General features: G+C 43.2%; 1 protein-coding gene and 1 long non-coding RNA gene across 6 annotated transcripts; one reads left to right on the forward strand and one right to left on the reverse strand.

The window, feature by feature from the left end:
* Positions 1–12: 12 nt before the first annotated feature.
* On the reverse strand, positions 13–9,932 carry LOC147318339 (uncharacterized). Its single transcript, XR_015131443.1, has 4 exons — positions 9,731–9,932; positions 9,331–9,603; positions 2,490–2,572; positions 13–2,366 (listed from the first exon to the last, which is right to left on the reverse strand). It is a non-coding gene; the product is annotated as an uncharacterized LOC147318339 (long non-coding RNA).
* LOC147318340 (glycerol-3-phosphate dehydrogenase 1-like protein) lies at positions 9,023–25,719 on the forward strand. Of its 5 annotated transcripts, XR_015131442.1 has the most exons (10): positions 9,023–9,238; positions 13,116–13,293; positions 14,683–14,823; positions 16,787–16,925; positions 19,628–19,790; positions 19,910–20,018; positions 20,593–20,829; positions 20,996–21,102; positions 21,266–21,396; positions 24,306–25,719. XR_015131442.1 is itself a non-coding variant. In XM_086310238.1 (9 exons), the coding sequence occupies exons 1-9, from the start codon at positions 9,195–9,197 to the stop codon at positions 24,400–24,402; spliced, it is 1,176 nt and encodes a 391-aa protein (XP_086166364.1). In that variant the 5' UTR covers positions 9,025–9,194; the 3' UTR covers positions 24,403–25,719. The 5 variants fall into 5 exon arrangements, 4 of the variants coding, with proteins under 4 accessions (XP_086166364.1, XP_086166363.1, XP_086166366.1 ...); XM_086310238.1 differs by lacking the exon at positions 21,266–21,396 and having other exon boundaries at positions 9,025–9,238; positions 13,116–13,254; XM_086310237.1 differs by lacking the exon at positions 21,266–21,396 and having other exon boundaries at positions 9,027–9,238.
* Positions 25,720–25,777: the final 58 nt, after the last annotated feature.

Genomic DNA, 25,777 nt, shown 5'->3' on the forward strand with positions numbered 1-25,777 from the left:
AATGCCATCCAGAGTAAGAATCTGCTTAGATACCATATTTCTAAGCTTTTCAGGGCCGAGTACAATAACCTCAGTTTGATCTGAATTAAGAAGCAGAAAGTTAGCGGCCATCCAGGTCTTTATGTCTTTAAGACATTCCTGCAGTTTAACTCATTGGTGTGTGTTGTCTGGCTTCATGGACAGATAGAGCTGGGTGTCATCTGCATAGCAGTGAAAATGTATGCTATGTCTTCTAATGATGCTGCCTAAGGGAAGCATGTATAATGTAAACAGAATTGGTCCTAGCACTGAACCCTGTGGAACTCCATAATTAACCTCAGTGTGTGAAGAGGACTCTCCATTTACATGAACAAACTGGAGTCTATTAGATAGATATGATACAAACCACTGCAGCACAGTACCTGTAATACCTACAGCATGTTCTAATCGCTCTAATAGGATATTATGGTCGACAGTATGGAACGCTGCACTGAGGTCTAGCAGGACAAGCACAGAGATGAGTCCACTGTCAGAGGCCATAAGAAGATCATTTGTAACCTTCACTAAAGCTGTTTCTGTGCTGTGATGAGCTCTGAAACCTGACTGAAACTCTTCAAATAAACCTCTGCAGATGATCTGTTAGCTGTTTGACAACTACTTGTCACGGTTCTGGGTCCGTTGGACCCAGTATTTTGAGTTTATTATGTTTTGATTTAAGTTTGCATCAGGGATTGTTTTCTTGTTCTCTTGTTGTGTTAATGATGATGTTTATTATTGGAGTTCCATGTTTCTGTTTATTTGGGTTTAAGATGTGGGTTTAGTTTCATGTGTCATTTTCTGTCTCTTTATGTCGAGCCGGCGTCTTAGTGTGATGTTTTATTGTGAAGGTCTGCGTCTCATGTGAGTGTGTTCAGTTTTACCTCTGTCTCGTCTTGTTGATTATTCCCAGCTGTGTCCACCACCTGTGTGTAATTCCCGTGTTTCTCTGTGTGTATTTAAGTCGTGTCCTCCGTCATTGTAGCTGCTGGTCCGTCTGTGTATCTACCATGTCTCACCCGTGTGTTCTCCCTGCTGTCCATCGTCATTCTCCTCTGCTCGTTCTCATTCAGGTTTGTGCTTTGTAGTTTAGTTGTTTTCCAGTCTAGTTTAGTTCGTGCTCCGTTTGCTGTTTGTCCATATTTATTTCGTGCTCAATAAAACACCTTCACACCCTCACGACTGCCTGCGCTTGAATCCTCCCTCATTTATCTTTCAAGGATGTTTGATATAAAGGAAGGTTGGAGATTGGCCTATAATTAGCTAAGACTGCTGGGTCTAGAGATGCTTTTTGAGTAAAGGTTTAACTACAGCCAGCTTGAAGGCCTGTGGTACATAGCCGATTATTAGAGATAGGTTGATCATATTTAAGATCGAAGAATTAATTAATGGCAGGACTTCTTTGAGCAGTTTTGTAGGAATGGGGTCTAAAAGACACGTTGATGGTTTGGAGGAAGTAATTATTATAATAATAATAATGGATTGGATTTATATAGCGCTTTTCAAGGCACCCAAAGCGCTTTACAATGCCACTATTCATTCACTCTCACATTCACACACTGGTGAAGTTATTGAAGTTAACTCAGAAAGATCAATTGGAGAAAAAGAGTCTAACTTAACATCAATGGTACTAAGAGTAGCTGTAGATAATATTACATCTGTGGGATGATTACTGGTCATTTTTTCTCTAATGATAAAAACTTTATTTGTGAAGAAGTTCATGAAGTCATTACTAGTTAACGTTAAAGGGATGGTTGGCTCAACAGAGCTCTGACTGTTTGTCAGCCTGGCTACAGAGCTGAAGAGAAACCTGGGGTTGTTCTTATTTTCTTCAATCAGTGATGAATAGTAAGATGTTCTGGCTTTGCGGAGGGCTTTCTTATAAAGCAGCAAACTATTTCTCCAGGCTAAATGATGATCCTCTAAATTAAATTAAATGCAACACATAACAATGTTACAAATATATTCAAACAAATACATTTTTCAATGCATAACTCATTTGGGAACTGATCTTTCTAGAAGTGAAAACAGTCTGTTCATCCTCTCCCTGCTCTCCTCTCCTCAGCCTCTCTTTGCTGCCTCATGTCCTCTCTGATGAGGTCTAGCAGCTCATCATCTCTTTTCCTCTTCCTCCCTGTCGTAGGTGGCTGATCCTCTTCGTCGTCGCTGTCGTTTTGGTCACCCACTGCTGCGCTTGGCCCTGGGGTGCCCTCCGGGAGAGAGGACATTAGGACAGGAGGCTTAATGGAAGGTCTCTGTCCTATCACCTCATCCATGTGGGCAAACCAGGGCCAAGTAGCAGCAGTGGGCTTCCCACTGACCCCCTCTCCTGAGCCTGGATACTTGCAATCCTAAAGGCAGAGGAAATAAAAAATGACAGCAGGCAAATAAAAACACCACAACAACTCTCAGTAATTGCACATTTATTAACTTGTGTTCTTAAGAATCAGCTTCTTGATAACACACATACGTACTTTGTATTTTTAAAAGTTATCCCACGTCTTCTGGACTGCAAGGGGGTGACTTCCCCTGCAGGCCCATCTTCTCCAGAATTGTCCTGATCACACACAACGAATAAGAGAAGAAAGGAAACCATGGCAACTATGTTAATCCCTAAATCCAAAAGAACACCAGAGGAACACCGTCTGGACGCTGCAAGCTAATTTAGGGTTATTTGAATTAAAAACAAAAATGTCTATGCAGCTGCCCAAAGCTTAACAACACAAGCGCTATGACAATTTAACTTTTGTACGACCAGATTTTCATATACTTACATTTGAAAGTGTTTTCCCGGTTCACCACCATCGTTTTCAGAAAACAATCTCCTGTGTGGCCCGCAATGAATCCTGGGATATGGTAAGACACGGAGGATACATCGGACCCATCCTTAAAATTTGGGGAAAAGTAGGACGCATTTGTCGCCACATTTTGAGCACTCTTTGAATTCGGACAGCCTTCGTCGCGTCGCTGGGACATCATTGCCTCAAAATGCGTCCTTTGGAGCATCCTTCCCCTGAATTCGGACACACCCATTGCTCAACAGGGGTTATGGCAGCTGTGTACCGGGACCTGCGCTTTGTCGGTGATATAACAGCTCAAGCGGGTCTATCACACACTTCACAGTGAGACTGGGCTGGGCAGACATCTCTGAAATCATCGAAGCACTTTTGCAAACAGGCTCTATCTTGACAAACCCACCAGAAATCTGAAGATAAACCACTACATTCTCAGCTAAAAGAATATTCAAAGCGTTTTTGGTGACACACAAACAGGGTATTTCAAAGTACAGTTCAGTTAGTTTCTACATGTCCGTTGTTGGCACTGAGAAACACCCACTAAAAGAATGGCCACCAGGGCAAAGCAATGGCTTTGACTCCATCAGCGTTAACCCCGCCCCCTGACTTTGATGCGTGAGGATGACAGATAAAATAAACTCATGAACACAGCCACAGGGCCCGAATTAATTAATTAATTAATTAATTAAATGTGTCAATAATTAATTAGTTTTGTCATTCCTGGCCGTCCATAGAGAGAAAGCACTTAAAGCAGCGGTCTCCAACCTTTTTTGCGCTGCGGACCAGTTTATGCCTGACAATATTTTCACGTACCGGCCTTTAAGGTGTCGCGGATAAATACAACAAAATAAAACCAGTACCGGTACAGAAAAAATGATTTATTCATAACACACGTGAAAAGACCCAGGAAAACCGAGTTAACGATAAAAACGATAACAAAATAACGCTGAAAACCAATAAAAACCCTGAAAACCAGACATTTCACACCTGAGCCTCAACTCTCGTGGCCCGGTACCAAACGACTCACGGACCGGTACCGGTCCGAGGCCCGGGGGTTGGGGACCGCTGACTTAAAGCATAGAAGAGAGTGCTTGTGTCAATGGGCAAATGCTGCATGTTGTATAAAGCACTTTGAGTGTTTCAGGCGTGTATGAAAGTGCTTTAGAAGAATCAGTGCATTATCATTTAGTAGCAGCTGAGTGTGACTGATGTGTAATGTCTTCTCGGGCTGTTTAAATGGAATTGGAACAGGTCAGTTTTGCAATAACAGCTCCTTTTTTCAGCATCTACATTTATGACAAAGGTTAACAAAGTGGAATGATTAACTGTTGCTGTCAAACAAGGTGTGTCTCAATTCATGGTCTATGTAGGCCGGGTCCTTCGAAGGCTGGAAGGGACAGTCTTATCTTCATCCACTGCTCAGGTTGCCTAGCAGCCACGATACTAGCCACTAGACACGTTTTATACGGCATTGTTTGACAGGAATGGAAGTGAAAATTTGTTGTTTTTTGTTTGTGTTTTACTTAAATGTTTTTTAGTTTGTTGAGTATCTGAGGCTGAGAGACTGAAAACATGATTGTTGGGCTACATTTCTGTATCCAGTAACAGTAATTTTAAGATTAACTGGTAAATAACGTATTTATTATTAATGATTATTGTTGATTGTTGATAGGGCGATCGTGGCTCAAGAGTTGGGAGTTCGCCTTGTAATCGGAAGGTTGCCGGTTCGAGCCCCGGCTTGGACAGTCTCGGTCGTTGTGTCCTTGGGCAAGACACTTCACCCGTTGCCTACTGGTGGTGGTCAGAGGGCCCGGTGGCGCCAGTGTCCGGCAGCCTCTGTCAGTGCGCCCCAGGGTGGCTGTGGCTACACTGTAGCTGCCATCACCAGTGTTTGTGTGTGTGAATGGATATGCAAAGCGCTTTGGGGTCCTTAGGGACTAGTAAAGCGCTATATAAATACAGGCCATTTACCATTTGATTAATAAATGAAATGTATTTTATTACAAATTTGCAGTTGTGAACTTGAACTCTGTTTCAAATAATTAGCTTCAGTAAAGATTCAAGTTGCATTTATTTATATTTCCTGTCACTTACTCTTCATCTCAAAGACAAGTATCTTTCAGACGTATTGTATATAAAAGAGACAAATATTGTTACGAGCTGTGATTGGCTCTTCGTTTTTGATAGAATAAAGAGTAGACCGATATCTTTAATATTCGTTTATTGGGTGAGAACATTATGCCATATCATAACTGCTTTAAGTCAAATAGAATAGATGAAAAATGAGCTATGAACAGACTGACTTCTGCTAAATGGGTCAAACTGGGCAGACAGCACATCGTATTTTATAAGGATGTTAACAATATAGATCAACTTACTTCAAAATATGTAAAGCATATACACATCTACAGCAATATTATGCAACAACACAGCGATACTATCAATCCAAAATACTCCATGTTTCATATAACTGAAGAAAACACACTGACTTTCATTTTAAGGTACACTCTGGATACAAACATCAAGTTTCTGTATACAGAACTTTTTACTGTCTTTCATACTTTTTACTGGAAGTACACGAGTACTTTCCCCCACACTGAAAACACTTGAATGATAAAAGTATTTTAACATTACCCAATAAGACCCGAACTCCTTCATGGCATGTATTTTTTATTTTTCTTTGCTATTTGGGTTGATTGGGACCTGATGAATTTGAAAACAAAGAATTACCAGATTTTTTTATTTTTTATTTTTATCTAATTTTTGTTTCTGAGTGAAGGAAACGGTTTCCAAGGCCTAATCCGTGGATCGACTTCCTTCGAGGCGTGGACGTCTATCAGCAGAGAATGTACCTTAGTCTGTAACACAGCCAAATATATTCTCAAGTAATATTCAAGCATGCCATTCAGCGTGTTAGTACGAGCTCGGGAGCAGCTTGGGAGAACAAGAAAACAGAGACTGCTTCAAGTTGTCTTCCCAAATTGACTCAACTTTATTCACAAGTATAACAGTTTATATAGAGGGTAAAATTCATGAGACAGCAGATTATCAGTTTAAACCAGTACAGACCAAGATAAGGCAGCGTCTTCCTGCCCTTGGGTGAAGAAGCATCCTTTGTGTAGTTTATCAGTTCAGCTACAATTGTGATTATCTCAGCGACATATTTTCAAGGCACAAAACAAAGAGTTCTTACATTAGTGAAATCTGAAACAAACCATTTGGCCTTCAACAGGCGTCTAAAAGATTAAGAAACTAATGTAGCTGAGGGAGTGATCTCTGTGGTATTTCAACCTTGTACCAGCCTGTGATTCTCACACATCAATTCTTGGGTCAAAGAGAAAAATAACTAAAACAAAGGGGCCTTATTGAATGACAGAGTTTTCCTGTATAATGTCACTATAAAACAATATCCAGTAAATGCTACCATGGTACTAAAATACCTAACACTGAGAAACATGAGATCCACATTTGAAGACATTCATTTAAAATTTTGATAGTCACGAAGCGCGACCAGTTCTTTAAATTCGGGAAAAGGAGGAAGCACACCACGGTATTCACCACTCATCCAACGTGTGAAACCTGCTGTGAGGACAATTAAAGTGTGGCCAGAGGGGACAGACGCAGTGCTCCAGGACAGATTTAAAAACACAGACTGGAATATGTTCACCCACACAGACCTGGACCAGTACGCCTCATCTGTACTGGATTACATCTCCAAAACCACAGACAGTGTCACCACCCAGAAACGGATCACCATGTACCCCAACCAGAAGCCTTGGATGACCCGGGATGTTCGTCTCCTCCTGAAGGCCCGCAACACCGCCTTTAGGTCAGGAGATGCACACGCCTACAGTACAGCCAGGGCTAATCTAAAGAAGGGCATCAAAAAAGCCAAACGCCATTACAAAAAGAAGGTAGAAGAACACTTCTCCAACTCCAACCCCCGACGCATGTGGCAAGGACTCCAGACCATCACAGACTACAGGACCACCAAACCCTCCCCCGCATCCTCTGATGTCTCCTTCCTCAACGAGCTCAACAACTTTTATGCTCGTTTTGAGCGAGGGAACCCCACAACCACAACCAAAGCAGACGTGACGCCAGACCACCAACCTCTGACTCTCTCCCCCACCGATGTAGGAGCGGTGCTGAGCAGGATCAATGTCCACAAGGCTGCAGGCCCTGATGGCATCCCCGGGCGTGTTCTCAGAGCGTGTTCTGGGGAGCTTGCAGGAGTGCTCACAGACATATTCAATCTGTCCTTGGCCCACGCTGTGGTACCGGCCTGCTTCAAATCCACCTCCATCGTCCCGATACCCAAAAACTCCAACCCATCTTGCCTCAATGACTACCGCCCAGTAGCACTCACCCCCATCATCACTAAGTGCTTAGAGCAGCTGGTCCTAGCACACTTCAAATCCTGTCTCCCCCCCACCCTGGACCCCCACCAATTCGCATACCGCCGGAACAGGAGCACAGAGGATGCAGTCTCCATCGCAATGCACTCTGTCCTCTCACACCTGGACAACAACAACACCTACGCCAGAATGCTGTTTATAGACTTCAGTTCAGCATTCAATACAATCCACCCCTCACAACTCATCAGGAAACTGACAGACCTGGGCATCAGTTCCCTCATCTGCAAATGGTTACTGGACTTCCTGACCAACCGCCCCCAACATGTCCGGCTGGATAACCGCTGCTCATCTACCATCACGATGAACACCGGTGTAGCACAAGGCTGTGTGATGAGCCCTTTCCTCTACTCCCTCTTCACCCACGACTGCAGACCTGCTGATGGTTCCAACACCATCATTAAGTTTGCAGATGACACCACGGTGATTGGCCTCATCAGTGACAACGATGAGGCCGCCTACAGGGAGGAGGTGGATCGTCTGGCTGAGTGGTGCGACAGAAACAACCTGCTGCTTAACACCGAGAAGACCAAGGAGCTCATCGTGGACTACAGGAGGAATGCTGACCCACATCCACCCATCCACATTAAGGGGACGGCTGTGGAGCGTGTGAGCAGCTTCAAGTTCCTGGGAGTCCACATCTCCGAGGATCTCACCTGGACGACCAACTGCTCCAAGCTGGTCAAGAAGGCTCACCAGCGCCTCTTCTTCTTGAGGACTCTGAGGAAGAACCACCTGTCCTCAGACATCCTGGTGAACTTCTATCGCTGCACCATCGAGAGCATCCTGACCAACTGTATAACAGTCTGGTACGGGAACTGCTCTGCCTCGGACCGGAAGGCGTTGCAGAGGGTCGTGAAAACTGCCCAGCGCATCGCCGGAGCACCACTTCCTGCCATAAAAGACATCTACAGGAAGCGGTGTCTGAAAAGGGCTGGGAAAATCATCAAAGACCCCAGTCACCCATCACATGGACTCTTCACCCTCCTGCCCTCTGGGAGGCGCCACAGGAGCCTCCGGACTAAGACCACCAGGTACCGGAACAGCTTCTTCCCCACAGCTGTCAGACTCCTGAACTCTGCCTCCTGACATCTGACCCACGTTAAACTCATGGACTGAACATACACACACCCACAATGGACAACTGTACCCTCAAACACACAATAATAACATGGACTGAACCACCACTCACAACCACTAGCACTTTATATAGCCTCTGTAGAAACTATCTACACCCTCACTTATCTTAACTGCACTACTGTATAGCTCTGTGTAAATAATCATTCTGTACATTCGATAATCTTTAATCCTACAACTGTTTACAACTTGCATAGTTCCCATTTCTGTATAGCTGTATATCCCAGATTCTGTAAAGTTATTTATTTCATATTCTGTATAGTTTTTCATATTTATATCCTGTTCATAGCCTGTACATACTTATAGTTATAGAATATTCACAACATACTTCATACCGTGTACATTATAACATACCATAATAGACCCATTTCTGTAATATACTCACATATCTATATTATTGCTAATATATATTGTAATATATCTATATCACTAAAGCACTTCTGGATGGATGCAAACTGCATTTCGTTGCCCTGTACCTGTGCATGTGCAATGACAATAAAGTTGAATTCTATTCTATTCTATTCTATTCACTTAAAGGAGCCTCGCTGTGACGTAATCGACCTTCACATGCGGCCTCCGAAGGACGCAGGGACACAGCCCTCCTGAGGATTACCCAGAATCCCTTGCTAATCCTAGTGGGTGCAGGGCGACATTTGACACTGGGTGGCGCTATTGTGCCAGGATGTAACCCTAAACTCTATTACATGAGCATGTGTATTTTGCGCATTAGCGGCCTGGACTTCTGCCTGGAGTCACGTGACTTTTCATTGAAGGGGCACGTGCGCCGGAGCTTCAGCTTCAAACGGACCATCACGAGCAGGAAGCGGCTCCCATGGCCTCTCCACTGAAAGTGTGCATAGTCGGGTCTGGAAACTGGTAAGCTCTTATGATGCTGACGTTGTTGCCGGACGCGGTGCTGCAAACAGGTTGTTGCATCTGTCGGTGTGCGGAGTGTCGTTAGTGCCTACCTGGTTTGTAAGCGTCCTCCTGGAGTCAGCTACGAGGAGCTGGAACAGAGCTTCTTCAGCATAAGCACAGTGCTTTCCTGGTCGTGTTCCTTTTTAATTTCATATTAACTGGTGATGTTAGTTTAAGTGTTGCATGTTTCAGGTGACACATCCGGAAGTTTGCCTTTTTCCAACAGCTGTCCCCTCTGTCTGCCGGTGTTCCAGATCAACTGGCGTTTAGATCAACTGGCGTTGGTCGAACAGATGTGTGGCAGTCTTGCGTTTCAGTAGCTCCTACCGACAAACCAGCAAAAAAAACGCCAAATGTGTCATCTGTGACACTTGTGAGGTTGTCTCAAACACACTCCGTCAGTCTTGATGCTGTTGAACAACAAAATGTTTAAAAATGTGGCGAGTTTACCTGGTGATATCATCATGCGCGACGCGATCGCGAAAACAGCAAACAAGTAACACCACGCCGTTGTTGTTCACAGGACAGCAAGAGTAAACGATCGGGAGACTCTTGTCGTCGTTATCGTTCCACTCGCACGGTTTATTTCACCGAATTCAGCGTTTTTGCTCCACAACTACAGCGTGCAGTTTACTTTGTGCACTAACATGGACTCGAGTCAACCAGCGCCACCTCTGGCCAAGTGCCACAGCCTACAGCCAGATCAACCTGTGACACACATCTGCACCACGTTTGAATTCGTGTCATGCACATTTGTACCTTTCAATTGTGTCTGTTTGTGCGTCATGCAAATAAACCTTTGGAAAGAATGAAATGATATCATGTATTTATTATCAGCCTACATTTGTACAAAATGCCAAATGACATACACAAAGTCATAGAAATCACCACTCCAATTGGTCATCATGATTTTAATATTCTCTTTTTCCATAACAATGAAATACGCCTTGGACAAATATGACACATCAATATTTCATTAGTGTTGTCACATCACATCCTGTAAGCATAGTCTGTCTGTGTCTTTTCCCTGAAAATGAATATTTCCAGCCAATATAGGCAATTCATCAACATGGCTGGAGTTATATACAGTCTGTATAAGTGTGGTTAATCTAATGAAGATTTGTAAGGAGATGGCAGTTACTGTGAATTCACAGCAGTTACACAGTGATTAGTAATAAACAGCCAGTGAGAGTGAGTGGATATGACTGTTCCCACCACTAACACATGACCATAGGCCACTACTAGATTAACTTGTGACACATCTGCACCTGCTGCTATGATCACAATGAGTAGAGGCTGAGTGGCTGCACTTACCCCTGGTACATCCAAATCTACCCACAAACATGTTGAAAGATGCAATGGCAGCAATGTGGATTGTCAACACTGAAAACAATCAGTAAGCAAAGACAACAGGGATCAATTTTTTCTGTTTATTTAGCACCCACAACATTTGTAGTCGCCTTCTGCACAGGGGAAGTCCACACACACCGTGTGGTACCACTTTCCACAGAAGGTGCATTCAGTCTGCAAGATTGAATGAGATTGTCAGGGTCATTGTCTGACTGTTTATTACTAATCACTGTGTAACTGCTGTACATTCACAGTAACTGCCATCTCCTTATAAATGTTTATTAGATTGACCACACTTATGCAGACTGTATATCACAACCAACTCTAACATGTTTGTTTGCAGAGGGCAGACACAGGCAGACTATGCTAACGACATGTGATGTTACAACACTGGTGAAATATTAGTGTGTTCACGACATTTTTCGTATGGGCAAAAGTATTGATATCAGGATGGTGATTCTTATGTGTATGTCATTTGGCATTTTGTACAAATGTAGGCTGATAATAAATACATGATATCATTTCATTCATTTCAAAGGTTTATTTGCATGACGCACAAACACACAATTGAAAGGTACAAATGTGCATGACACGAATTCAAACGTGCTGCAGATGTGTGTCACCAGTTGATCTGGCTGTAGGCTGTGGCACTTGGCCAGAGGTGGCGCTGGTTGACTCGACTCCATGTTGGTGCACAGAGCAAACTGCTCGCTTTAGTTGTGGAGCAAAAACGCTGAATTCGGTTAAATAAACCGTGCGAGTGGAACGATAACGACGACAAGAGTCTCCCGATCGTTGACTCTTGCTGTCCTGTGAACAACATCGGCGTGGTGTTACTTGTTTGCTGTTTTCGCGATCGCGTCGCGCATGAGGATATCACCAGGTAAACTCGCCACATTTTTAAACATTTTGTTGTTCAACAGCATCAAGACTGACGGAGTGTGTTTGAGACAACCTCACAAGTGTCACAGATGACACATTTGGCGTTTTTTTTGCTGGTTTGTCGGTAGGAGCTACTGAAACGCAAGACTGCCACACATCTGTTCGACCAACGCCAGTTGATCTAAACGCCAGTTGATCTGGAACACCGGCATCCTGCGGTTTGACATATGATACAGGGCTCGCTGAAAACAACAGCTAGTCTGTAGTTAATATTGACACGTATATGAATTTCCATTCTGTTCTGACAGAAACACAAATTATTCTCAGCAAAAAAAAAAGTTAATTCGATGTTTTATTCCGCTAAACCATAATAATGTGGTTCGGTGAGATAAATCTGAAGCCAGCATTTACCCCTGACACCAGCTGAGTGAAGGGACCTCGAGCTTACCTGCATCCGGGTCACTCTTTCAGCTGTTCATTTAAAATATGCGCACAAGTTCACTGGTGATGGTCAGCAGCCTGCTCCATAAACATGAAACTATGGCGTTATGTTGTGAGCCCCTCACAAACAAATAAAGAAATGTGCCATATGCTTCATGAGCACAGAGGGAGGGCGTGCTGGACATCAGTCAGCATAGAAACAGACCAAAACTTTAAGAACCGGGTTTGTTTGATTTGTTTCCTGTAGGCTGTAAGTAAGTGTTGTTTATTTCAGCATGAAACACGCGCCGTAGTAAGTTCAGGGACTGATCCGTGTGGTAACTCGAGCTTCAGTGCCTACAAGTGTCTCAAAGTTTGATGTGACTAAAGACTGAAAATGTCACCGTCACCAGTTCATACAAGCCTGAGTGCATGTCCATGTCAACATGACTACAGGTAACATTACAAAACAGTGTTTTCTTCAAAAATAAATATGTTTAATGAAGCCTGCTGATTGGACTTGTACAGAGTATTATAGTTCCCAGATTGATTATGACGCCACTGACAGCATACACTCACCACGCATGACCAGAGTTTCTCATTTGACTTGAGGATAAAAATGTCAAATGTTTGTTTGTTTGTTTGTTTTTAATTGAAATGTAAGATGGTAAAAACAGTAACAGTGGGCTTAGTAACTCAGCTATGGCTGTCAGAGTAGACTGATGTCGGGTCAGATTGTGCTTACACTGGGAAACAAAAGCAGAGTTTTGTTATTTTATTTTCCCCATAAACCTTAAAAGGCATCAGTGGCAGACTCTGCTATAAAATCAGTGAGCGTGTTACAGCCCATCAGTGTGGTGTTTAGTGAACAATAACCTTCCCTTTGTCATCTCTGGACTCTTAGTGCATGTTTTCACCTGTGTAACACCTCGATCAGAATCTGTTTTGTTTACATGAAGCAACAGTAGGATCGTGTTCCCGGACAAGAACACTAGCACACCTCCTTAATCCTTCATATGCTTAATCACCTCTCACACCAACTCTCTTCCACTCGAAAAATTCACAAGAATGAAGCTAACGAAGTAGTTTAGGATGGTCCAATTGATTAGCTGACTGAATGATTAATTGATCAATGCCTTGAAACATCTAGAAATATTTGCTGATCTCTGTGTCTTTGTTGCAGGGGCTCTGCTATTGCCAGGATTATCGGAGATAATGCCAGGACATTGCAGCATATTGCTACCACTGTGAAGATGTGGGTGTTTGAAGAAAATATTAATGGCAGGAAGCTTAGCGACATCATCAACACTGAGCATGAAAACGTTAAGTACCTTCCTGGATACAAACTACCAGAGAATGTGGTGAGAAGTAGTATGATGTCATTCTTTTGCTGAGCTCATTAAACTCTGCAGAGCACTAAAGCTGCACTATACTGCCAAAAGTATTCACTCACCCAAGTCATCGAATTCAGGTGTTCCAGTCACTTCCATCAAGAACCCAGGCATGTAGACTGCTTCTGCAAACATCATAGATCAGTGTGATGATGGGATGCAACAAGGCCGGTCATAAATATCCTCTTTATCAAATATTCCACAGTCAGCTTCTAGTGGTATTTTAACAAAGTCGAAGCCTACCACTCAGCCACAGAGCAGGGTCAGCGCACAGTGCACCGAGGTCACCGGCTTTCTGCTACAGGCCTCCAAACTTTATGTTGCCTTCAGATTAGCTGAAGAACAGTGCATAGAGTTCTTCATGGAATGGGTCACCATGGATGCTGTATCCATCACCAAGCACAATGCAAAGCATCCGGTGCAGTTGTGTAAAGCACGCTGACCTGAACTCTAGAGCAGTTCACTGGAGTCACAAATCGTGCAATGATGGACAAGCTGGCGTTTGGTGGCTGCCAGGAGAGCGATACGTGTCTGACCGCAATGACTGCAGTGTCCATATCGACATGGTTGAGAGACTTTGGTGTGGAAGAACTCGACTAGAGTCCTCACCTCAATCGGACAGAACACCGCTGGGATAAATTAGAGTGGAGACTGCGAGCCAGGCCTTACATCAGTGTCTGACTTCACAAACGCGCTTCAGGAAGGAGGTCAAGAATTTACGGAAGCTTGTTTCTGCCAGTAAAAAAGAAAAATGTATCCATAACTCGAAATTTTGAGTTACCTCTGCCAGTCAGTAATCTACATGAATGTCATTTTCTTGTTACTTGGAAGGATATGGCGCGCTCAAAACCGGAGCGCAACAAATTGGCGCCTGCGAGAGTTCGTTCGCTGATAGTGACGCCACGTGATTCAGCTAATAACACAAGGCTTTCATCATGTGTGAAGCCAGGCTGAAAATAGTCAGCAGTTTGTGCATTCATGACTGGCTGTAGTACTGGTAGCTTAGCATAGCATTTGTAGCTGAGGGTAACAAGGAAAAGACGGCATTCACGTAGCTTACTGATTGGTAGAGTTGACTCGAGATTTGGAGAAAATAAGCACACTACGAAATGTGGAGATCCTTCTCGTTAAAGCTGAAGCTGTTATCGTTGCAAAGGGTTGGATGACTTTCTATTAAACCCTTAGATTAAGACTGGGGTGTCACCCCAGTTCATGTATGGCTGAAGACAGACGAGTGAATATTTTTGGCAATATGGTGGAAGTGTGTAACACAGTACGGTGGGGAAATCACCCAGACTCACAGGATTATTCAAAGCCTACTCAGCTTTGAATTGAATGGCGCTTCTGTCGTCTCCATAGGTGGCTGTACCAAAGCTCTCTGATGCTGCTATGGGAGCTGACCTGCTGGTGTTTGTCGTCCCTCATCAGTTCATTAGGAAACTCTGTGATGAAATGGTGGGCTGTGTCTCTGCCAGAGCTCGAGGAATCACGCTCATAAAGGTAATGATGCCCATTTCACCGTCTCGCTATCTCACACTCCACTGCTGCTTTTAACTTTCCAAATTCTGCAGAGCAAAGACCTGACACAGGATCTGAGCCGTGCATACAAACTCAGCTGAACATGCCCGGAGTATCTTTGTTATGTGGATTTGCTTCTAACAGGATCCCTAATGATCAGGATAAGCGGTCACATAAAGCTGTTTTTTGGTTCATATTGCCAGTAAGTGTCTCCAGCCATCCATAAAACACAGCGAAGGTCTTTGGGGTAGTAAAGGTGTAAGGACATTTGGCACACAGACTGCAGTAGCCAGGGATCCGGTGATGTGCAGTATTCATTTTGTGATCAAATATGTCGACAAAGTGAGCGTGTGCGCTGAAGAGTGAGTTTGATGTTTGGATGCCTCTCTTCCACAGGGACCCCCCAACATTCTGATCCAAGCACTGTAAACAAAAACACACTAAACTCAGAGTCCAGTGTTTGTCTGTTTCAGTACTCATGACGCATTCATGGCTGTGTATTGCATTAGTACATATTTTGAGCACATATTTTGCAGGGCAGCCTGTAAGTGCTGCTGTCAAAGCTTTGGCTGCACCCTGGAGCTACGTGGCAGGCAGGAAGAGCCACAATACAGCACTTGGAAAATGAGAAGTAAACTCACAAGCAGTCTTTTAATGTTACGCTTATACCAAGTACAAAATAATATAGATCAAAAACAAGGAAACCAAAACTACAGATCTTCTGTGAACCAGCGCTAAGAAGGGCAAACCAAGCGTCCCAGCAGGTCTCACTGCCTGTCTTGTCTGTCATACATCCCTCCTGGCACGTATCCACCTACTCCACCCTGCCTGCACTCTTCTTCACCTCTCTTTTGCACTTTTCCATGTGTCTCTTTCATTCGCATACACTAGTCATCACATGACCTGCAACACCTTCACCTACTTTTCTGTCACCCTCAGCTGCCACGTAAGATCCCACAGTTCCTCTCTTGGTGCCTCATCTTTCTCTAGCTCCACAGGGTCACATCGCAGGCGTCCATCAGCGTACTCAAAGCAAGCGTCACGTCTGTAGTGCTCTTTCTCTGCATGAAGCCACACTCCCCTTCACTGATCATCACCTTTAACCACTCTTTCCCATACCTCCATGGTATCTGTCTCAGGCTTTATCCCTACAGCTCTGCACATTACTCTGTTCTTAAAAACTGGTACCAGTGCACTTCTCCATTCCTCGGCCATCCCCTAACCAAACAGTACAATTTGAGTGTGTAACACTGTTGTTTCGAAGTCTTCGGTCTGTAGTTACAGGCTGTTTGTAGCCTGTCCAAATTTGGCACGAGTGTCATTTTTTGCATTTGCCATCAACATGTGTGACTCATTTGGTGACACTGAGGTCTATTAACAAATTTCTAGGCACAATAAGGGGTGTAAACTATAACGCATGGTGGAAGTAGATCATATCTATGTGTTTTGTGGATGCTGTGGTCCTACTGGGCTCATCAAATGCTGATCTCCACAAACCCCCTATCATCAGTCAGAACTGGTACCTCAGAATCCCACGTCATGGCTCTGAAGCTGAAAAGACTCCAGGTTAGAGAAGAATTGCTTCCTCTAGTCAAGAGCTCAAATATCTCTTGTTCACAAATGGGTGAACAGGTGAGTGTGAGATGGACTGGTTCATCATCTGCAGTTATTTGGACTCTGTTTTGGTAGAGACGGTGCTGGTGAATGTGTTTGGCTGCAAGCTGTGGGTAGTGACTGGAAGAATCAGGCTACATCAGAAATTAGCTTCATTTCAAGGGCTTAGCCTTGGGGTGAAGAGGTCAGTCAGAAGGAACATATCAGGGGGAGGCTGGTTTCCTCCCTTGACTTTCTGCATGCATCCATCTACAGCATGGGTATAAGCAGCTGTGTCCTCATCCTGTATGCCATCGCTCATCCACCACCGCCCCTCTCATTACTGTCTCAGGGTATATATGAGGGTCCAGAGGGCCTGAGGCTGATCTCTGACGTCATTCGTGAGAAGATGGAGATTGATGTCAGTGTCCTGATGGGAGCAAACATCGCCAACGAAGTAGCAGCTGAGAAGTTCTGTGAATCCACCATCGGTGAGTAGAATCCACGTGGAAAATGTTATTCAGTAGATTCTATTACTGCCTGCTGTAACTGGCATGTTGTGGATTTAAAAAGAACAAACGGGACCTGGAAGAGAAGAAATGTTTTGTTTTTTTGTCCCCTTGGCTTGATTGGATGGGAGTGTAGGGTCTCTGCCTGGTTTAGGAAGCAGACTCATACTGGCAGAGTTCATACTGGGAGATGCTGTGGGCTTCATGGCATTCACACGTTGTGTAATAATGTAAGGACAACATCAGATGGATTCGTCATTAATACATATAAAGCTTCAGAAAAGTCTTTTAAAAGATGTATTTGTTGCGGATCATGAGTAATGTTCCCAGGCGAGTCTTTAGTTGTTTTTTCTTAACTTAGCTTTAACTGGTTAGCCTGGAATTTTCTGGATTTATTGTAGGGCTGAACGATTATGGAAAATAATCTAATTGCGATTTTTTTGCCCCAATATTGCGATGCGATATGCGATATGCGATTATTTTTTTTAAGGTCTTTGTCTTCTGTATTATTAAACAAAGACAAGCAATACATCATATAGTATGGCCAATACTATATTACATTAATTTTAAACTGTTCTTTCCTGGAAGACAGACCTCTGTTATGATGACATGAGGTGATGCATGAATTGATGACTGACATTTTTATTTAACTTCTTCAATCACAACAGTATATTTGAACATACACAATAGTTTATTTTTAGCTTACAAACATCTGAGCATAAAGTGCTGACAAGGAACCCTGGTGTAAACATTAAAATGAAAGTCAGTACAATGTGCAGATTGCAGAAATATACATAAACAAAATCAGTGGCTTTACCACACTCAGTTTTTCAACATCTGTGAACTACTAGACAGTCATTCAATTAAAAAATAATATTAAATAAATAAAACTAATAAATAAAAAATACACACATCTTACTGATCTCTGCAGTCAGTAACATTACACATAAAGTGCAAACATAATAGCAATTGTATAAACACACACACAAACACGCCTTTAAAGTTTAAAGGCGTGAAATTGGACGGTCTAGTTCTGATTAGCGTCACCGCTGTCTCGGTGGAGTTTAATAAACTCGGCCGTCTGCTTCTTGCTATCTAAAATATAACCAGACACTGGTGTAAATTCTCGACTGTCTCATACTTCTGTTTAATAAGTTTTCTGTTTGACGTTTAGTCAGCTGTGTGAAAACCAAGGAGGAACCCACCCGGGGGATTAATAAAGTTTTATTTTATCTAATCTAATAACTTTAATCTCAGCCAAACCGATTTACTCACGAACAAACAAAACACTGAAAAAAGCCCAACAATAACATTTTTAGGTTGTCTAAGTGACTTATATATTACGTTTAACCCGAGCAGCGAAACTCCGCGGTGATCTGAAAATGATGTGCCGGGAGTTGTGCCGCTCTCGGCCGCATCAGTAACCCTCGAGCTCCCGGCTAGCTGTCGAGCTGGTGGGTAGCAGACGCCTCTGAAAACGTCGAAGCACTTTTGCAAATACGGGATATCTTGATAAACCGAGCAGATATTTGATGTTTACACAACTACTTTCTCGCCTGAAAATATGTTAAAAGTTTATTTTGTGACCCAGAAAGATTAGTATGAGTAATTTTAAAACTTAGTAGCGGCCGCCATTGCTGGAAACTGGAGTTTGGCTGGGCCGCGCTATGAATTCTGGGATATGGTAGTAATTTGGACAGCCTTCGGCGCGTCGCTGTGACGTAATCGGTCTACAAATGCGGCCTCAGGAGGATGCAGCCCATGAATTTGGACATGTCCAGAGTATAATCGCAGCCTTTGCGGTTAGAAAATTGCACTTGATCATGTCGCGATATTATCGCAAATGCGATATATCGTTCAGCCCTAATTTATTGCCATGTTCAAAGTTCTCCAAACTCAGCCTTTGCACCAGAAATCGTCTTTTTGTCACTTATTTCATTTAATTCCAGTTTCAGTTTTCTCAGATTGCTAACTATATGTTATTGTGGTGAAGGTTTTTTTCATTATTTTTCTTGTTTTAATAGTAAAATATTATTCTGTTACTACTTTTCCTGCTTCCTTTAAACGCACAGTGATATTACTGGACGCTCAGTGTTTAAACTGCCTGTTCTTTTGTGAAATAACTTGCTCTTTAAGAATATCTGCTCATTGGTGGTGTAACTCCTTTGTGTCTCTGAGAGACAGACACCAGTCTGAGTGTCTGTGATATCCCTCATAATGGAGCTGCTAACTAAAAGTAGTCTAAGCAAGAATCTGAGTGCTGTTCTGGTGAAAAGAAGTCCCTGAGAGCTGAACGATGTAAAGCCAAGCATCACAAAGACCAAAGTTACTCATTTATTGTTCGAGCATGTCTGTAGACTCCCTGTTGACTGCTCGGGAGCCTCCTTGGGTGGATTGGGAACAGGACCTTGCCAACCAATAGCTCCAACAGCTCTGTGCTTCATTAGCAGGAAGCCAAGCCATGCATTAGCAATTAGGGATTAATCATCTATTCAAGGCTATTTTGAGAACTGATGAGCATAATGGTCAGTAATGCGATAAGACAGTTTCAAGTTTACCTGTTCAAATAAATTAGTAATTAGTGATCTGGCTTATTTGTATACTTGAGCCTAAAGATTATACTTGGATTAGACTGATTTCCACATCTCCTGTGATTTGTCCGTCCCTCCATCTTCTGGGGCCAGGTACGGTAGGCAGCAGCCTAAGCAGAGAAGCCCACACCTCCCTCTCCCCGGCCACCTCCTGCACAGTGTCCTGGGTCTGCCCCGGGTCCTCCTCAGAACACCTCACCCGGGACATATTCTTGCCAGACGCCCGAAACGTCTCAACTGGCTCCCTTCTGTCATGGTCCTGAGTTTGGTGACCCAGTGTTTGTTTTGGATTATTGACATGCTTTATTTCAGCGAGTTCTGACCATCAGATCGTGTGTTTGTGTGTGTGTGTGTGTGTGTGTGTGTGTTAGGCAGCAGGAATGTGGAGAATGGTCTACTGTTCAAAGAGTTACTGACGACTCCAAACTTCAGGATCACAGTAGTGGAGGATGCTGACACAGTGGAGCTGTGTGGAGCTTTGAAGGTAAACACTTACACATGACACTGAATCAAATACTCTATAATCACATGGCTACCAGCACGGTCTCTCTGTAGTTACTGTCGACTGTAAGGATGTTTGGAGTCTAAATGTCTGTGTAACACTGAAATGTGAAACCTTTTGCTGGTAAAGAGGCAGAACCAGTGTCTGTGGTTATGAAACCAAACTGTCCTTCGTTCCATCTTGAAATATGATTTGACGCCTTCGCCGGGACTTCTTTTGTCATATTTTCAATGGGTGTCAGATATGTAATTGGCCACAGGTGTTGACTGCATGGAACCTATGAATAAACTGATATTCCAAATGCTCTGTGGTTTGGTGAATGCAGCGTCGATGATTTTCATCATTTTATACTATATGTATATATTTTTTTAAGAGTAGTGTTTAAATTGGAGCATGGGTGCACCAACACACTTGAACAGTCGTGTTAATAATGAGCTTTATTAGGTGTGAGGTGATGCACTCATCAGTACATGATTTTCAGTCTTCTGTTAGTTGCATTGAGAGCTTTACATCATTTTCTAAATGTGTGTTTTTGTTTTGTTCATTGCTGGTGAAGAACATCGTTGCAGTGAGTGCAGGTTTTTGTGATGGCTTGCAGTGTGGAGACAACACCAAGGCAGCTGTGATCCGTCTGGGCTTGATGGAGATGATAACCTTCGCCCAACTCTTTTCTAAGAATGGCGTGGTTTCCACATCGACCTTTCTGGAGAGCTGTGGTGTGGCCGACCTCATCGCTACGTGCTATGGCGGCCGCAATCGACGAGCAGCAGAGGCCTTTGTTAGAACAGGGAAGGTATGTGCACCGTCACGTTTGGTTGTTGTAGTGTATCTGCTCTCTTTCCTCATTACGCATTACTATGTAAAGCTTTATTAGCTCGAACTGTTTTTGGTTTGAAATGACGAACTGCTTTTTAATTGTGCACTTTCTTGTATTTTCTTCTTGTCACACCTGCTGATAGAGCATTGAAGTGCTGGAGAAGGAGATTTTCAATGGTCAGAAGCTCCAGGGTCCTGCCACCTCAGCTGAGGTTTACCGCATCCTCCAACAGAAGTGCCTGGTGAATAGGTCTGTAATCAAGTTTCTTTGTCTGTCTATTGTATTTTTTTCTTTTTTGACATGTAACGCAGCTCTGTGCTATATTTTGACTGTAAACTACCTGTCAAAAGTTTGAACATTTATTGGTTTGTCTTTATTTTTACTAAGTAGCCGCCCTTTGCTTTGTTGACAGAGCTGCAAACCCTCATCCTTCTCTTAATGAGCTTCATGATGCAGTCACCTGAAATGGTTTTCCTCACAGGTGTGCCTGACAGGGTTCATTGGTGTAATTTGGGACCATCAGTTGTGTTGTGCAGCAGTCAGGTTGGTACACAGCTGACAGCCCTGTTTGACAGAATCAATCAGCTAAGTAAAGAGAAATGACATCATTACTTTAAGAACTGAAGCTCAGTCCAGAAAATTGCAAAAACTTGAGGACGCCCCAGGAAAGGAAGACCAAGAGTCGCCTCCACTGCTGAGGATGCATGCATCTCACCTCAGTGTTATGTCTTTTCGGGTTCTTTAAATGAACAAACGGGGTCGGGTCAGTTTAGCCCCTTTTACTCAGCATCCGCATTTATGACGAAGGGCAACAAAGTAGAATGGCTCATTTTCGTGGACAACCAGCGTGAGCCTTGTGTGAAAAGGCGAATGTCTAACCCAACGTAAGGATGACAGAAGGAACCCACAGCAAATATATTTAATCAAAAATAGCCAGGTCAACTTCTATTTCTGTTACGGACTAGTAACATTTCTGTCCGTGAAATTTACCCATTCGTTATCTCTACGGGAATCCTCCATCACTCTAATTATTACCCAACATCATTTGCCCTTCATAGTCACTGCAGCGTGACATTTCCAACAGTAGGTGGTGCCATCGTCCCATTTAGCAGGATGTAACTTGAACCATTTTTAACTATGTTACACATGGTTCCCACTGTGAAGCATGGAGGGGAAGGTGTGATGGTGTGGAGGTGATTTGCTGGTGACACTGTTGGGGATTTATTCAAAACTGAAGGCACACTAACCCAGCATGGCTACCACAGCAGCCACATGCCATCCCATCTGGTTTGCTTTTACTTGCACCATCATTTACTTTGTTTGAATATGACAATGACCCGAAACACGGTCACCTGACCTAAAGCCAGTGGAGACGGTTTGGGATGAGATGGAGAACAAAGTGAAGGCAAAGGACCAACAAGTGCTCGGCTTCTCTGGGAACTCCTTCAAGACTGTTGGAAAACTGTCTCAGGTGACGACCTCGTGAAGCTCATGGAGAGAATGAAGAGTGTGCAGCAGCAATCAAAGCAAAGGGCGGCTACGTGGAAGAATCTCAAATATAAATATGTTATTTCACACTTTTGTTTACTAAATAATTCCACATGTGTTCATTCATAGTTTTGATGCATTCGGTTTGAATCTACAGTGTAAACAGTCATGAAAATAACGGAAAACCATTAAATGACAAGGTGTGTCCAGACTTTTGACTGGTAGTGTATAACAAGTACAGAGCTTGAATTAGGGATTTCAATTTTAGTTTATCTTTACATATAATTGGGAGCAGTGGGGAAATGCCTCAAAAATACGCATATACATAAAATGGTGACAGAGGGACCCTTAGGCCCCTCCTCGATTCAGAGATGGTCTTTCCCTTTTCACGTAAATGGCCCCTTGACTCTGCGCTCAGGATAGGACAGATTAGATGATTAGATCATGTCTACATGATCTAAAAGCAGATTACTTCAATCTTCCTGAACAGGATAGGGTAAGTATCAGTCCCTGATATGATTCACACCTACTGTACTCTGTGAGCGCCTGGCAGCACAAGAACCAGGCTAACCAAAGGTCAGAGAGTCCTGATCCCCCAGAAGGGACTGGCCCCCATCCAACTACCAACCAATAGCCTGCCTCAGCACAACAGCGACGCTGCTGTCAGGCATCATAGCAGGTGATATGGTTGGAGATTTATTAAGAATTTAAGATGGATCTTAACCAGAGCTCGTGACCACAGGGATATAAATAAACTAGTAAATCAACAGCTTCACTTTTATGTTGAGATCTTTCTTCACCACCATGGACGACATCAGCCTGTCTGCCTTCTTTGGTGACAACCATGGTCTTGGAACTGGAGGTGCTGATTTTCATTCCTGAGTGGTGGGCTGCAGACCACTGTGAGCTGGAGCTCACCACTAAATGAAGCCAACAGAACCGTGTCCAGGCAGACTTCCCAATATAACTGCCAGAATCAGTAACAAAGATAAACCCTAGCGAAGTCCAACACCAGGGGAAGAAGCCTGACTTACCGCCACCGGTGTAGTCCAAGCTCTCGCTGTGGTTGTACAGGAACCATGTGACTTGTAATAACAGACCAGACACCCCATAGTCCCTCAGCACCTGCCACTGAATCCCTTAAGGAATGTGTCGAAATTCCTTTTCCAAGTCCACAAAACACATGTAGACTGGTTGGGCAAACTCCCACGTGCACTGGAATGTCCCTGACTTGATAAAGAGCTGGTCCAGCATTCCCCTGTCCAGGACAAAAACGACATTAATGAATCTGACGTTCAACTAATGATGGATTCTTGCTTCCAGTGCCCTCACCTGGACTTTCCTGGGGAGGTTGAGGAGTGTGTTCTCTCCATAACTGGAGCACAGCATTAAGTCCTCCTTACCAAAGAGTGGTTTAAGTGCCTAAGTGACCTTGCCCCCGGTGACGGGCGTCATCCCTTTCCTCACAGAATCTGCTTCCTGTATGGAGGTCATGTCAGTGGGATTGAGTAGATGCTTGAAATGTGACGGCGCCATTTCTCCCCCATGTGGTTCGATGGCTACCACAAGCCACCTCTCAGCCGCTTATTATTATTATTATTATTATTATTATTATTACTACAACTACACACTTCGAAAGGATTTGAACTATTTTTAAACGCAGAAATAGGTAATAAAGAACAAACTCTCCCTAAACTCATTGAAGTTACTGTAATGAACCGCACTAGGATTCTACGCTGAAACAAACTGAAATATGTTACTGGGTCGTTTTGAGATCGTAGAGATGGTCATACTTTGGCTCATCAGTGTTTAGAACTTTCTTTCTGACTTTAAATTTGAATTTATTTACTTCTGTATTGTTGTTGTTTATCTAGTCTATATACGTTTGTTACATGTGAAATTAATAACTTGAATTTTCTCTTTTCTGCTTTGTCAAGCTCTAACTCTGTCCTTCCTCTCTCCAGGTTCCCTTTGTTCACAGCAGTTTATCAGATTTGTTTTGAGAAGAGGCCAGTCCAAGAAATGATTTCCTGCCTGCAAAGCCACCCAGAGGACATGTGATCGCCTGGTGCGTCTCAGGAAGCTGTTGTTTTTCCATTGATCATTTTCATTCTAAGGTGAAGTTTGCATTAGGTTCTTATTCTGTCAAAAACAATCCCCAACAGCTTTAAATAGAACACCCGTAAAATAAAAAGTCCTTTATCATTTCAATTTGTACAAACTGTCAGAAAAAGTTCTTCCAGGCTTCCAACAGTGTAGGATGAAAAATAAATCCCCGTGTTAAAACACAACAAAGACTGACTCTCCCACTCAGTGTGTATCCATGCCAGCCCTTGAACCACTGTCACATATGAAAACGAGGTATAATCTGAGCTTCAAAACCATGGAACAAATCACCCAATAACATCTGTATAAGTGAAATTGTGTTTTAGCGTGGGCCTTTTGTGGCAGCTATATTTGTTTTTGTTACCTACACGACCAACTTCACATTTTTCTCGGCAGGTTGATTACCAAGCTGCCCACGGTGCTCCTTAGACTTAAAACACAACAGCACGCACAAGATCAGCTCTGGGTAGAGCATGTGTTTGTGTGTGAGCCTTGTGATAGGAATAGGCTGGGAAACAGATGAATGGATAATGAGCTTGTGTGTCTTTAGCTGTGATACTTCAGTGTGCTGATGTTGCAACCTTCTCAGAATTCTGCTGTTAATTTGTTGGAATAAATGCCACTCAGACTGATTTCTCCATGTTTTATCTAAAAGTTTTCATTGTTAATCTTGAATCGTGTCATGAGATGGATAATAGGTTACAGGTTACCATCTTTTAAAGGCTGCATTCTGTGTTTTTGATTTATTTTTGAAAGATTGTCATTAACATTTGTCTCAGTTTGTGACCAAATATTTCTGGAACCTTTGCATTGCAGTATGTTTCTGTTTCTATCAGTGATTTATCAGATGTGTCACATATCAATAAGCAGTTGTGTGCTCATTAACATTGCTACCTTGCCTGTCAGTGGCCACCAGCATGGTCACTTTGACACACTGCATCCATCACACAGCAGAGGGCGATGCGCTTCAGTCACGGAGAAAATGTCTGCATTTCAATGTCTTTCCAGCTTCACTTGGCTTGTGTTCGTTCAGGTAAACGTAATGAATGGAAGTGAAACAAATAATTAATTTTGCTTGATCACATGTAGCACTAGCAAACCTTTGCCTCTTAAATTGATTTTGCATTAACAGACTAAACTTGAATGCCTTTGACAAAACCAGCACTGGCTGTCAGGTAAACTGTCCACGACACCTTTAGAGTTGCAGCAGGAAGCTACCCACTGAGGAAACATTAGTTACATTTTTGTTGCTATTCTGAAATAAAATATTAGAAACTACACTAAAGTGTTAAGTCTGAGTTGTGGAACATTGAAAGGGGCCCCTTTTGAA

This window comes from Aulonocara sp. 'chitande type north' Nkhata Bay, linkage group LG11 (genome assembly GCF_057382095.1).
Source record: "Aulonocara sp. 'chitande type north' Nkhata Bay isolate Kocher_YH1m ecotype deep benthic linkage group LG11, A_spYH_male_GT1.1, whole genome shotgun sequence".
Lineage (NCBI taxonomy): Eukaryota > Metazoa > Chordata > Actinopteri > Cichliformes > Cichlidae > Aulonocara > Aulonocara sp. 'chitande type north' Nkhata Bay.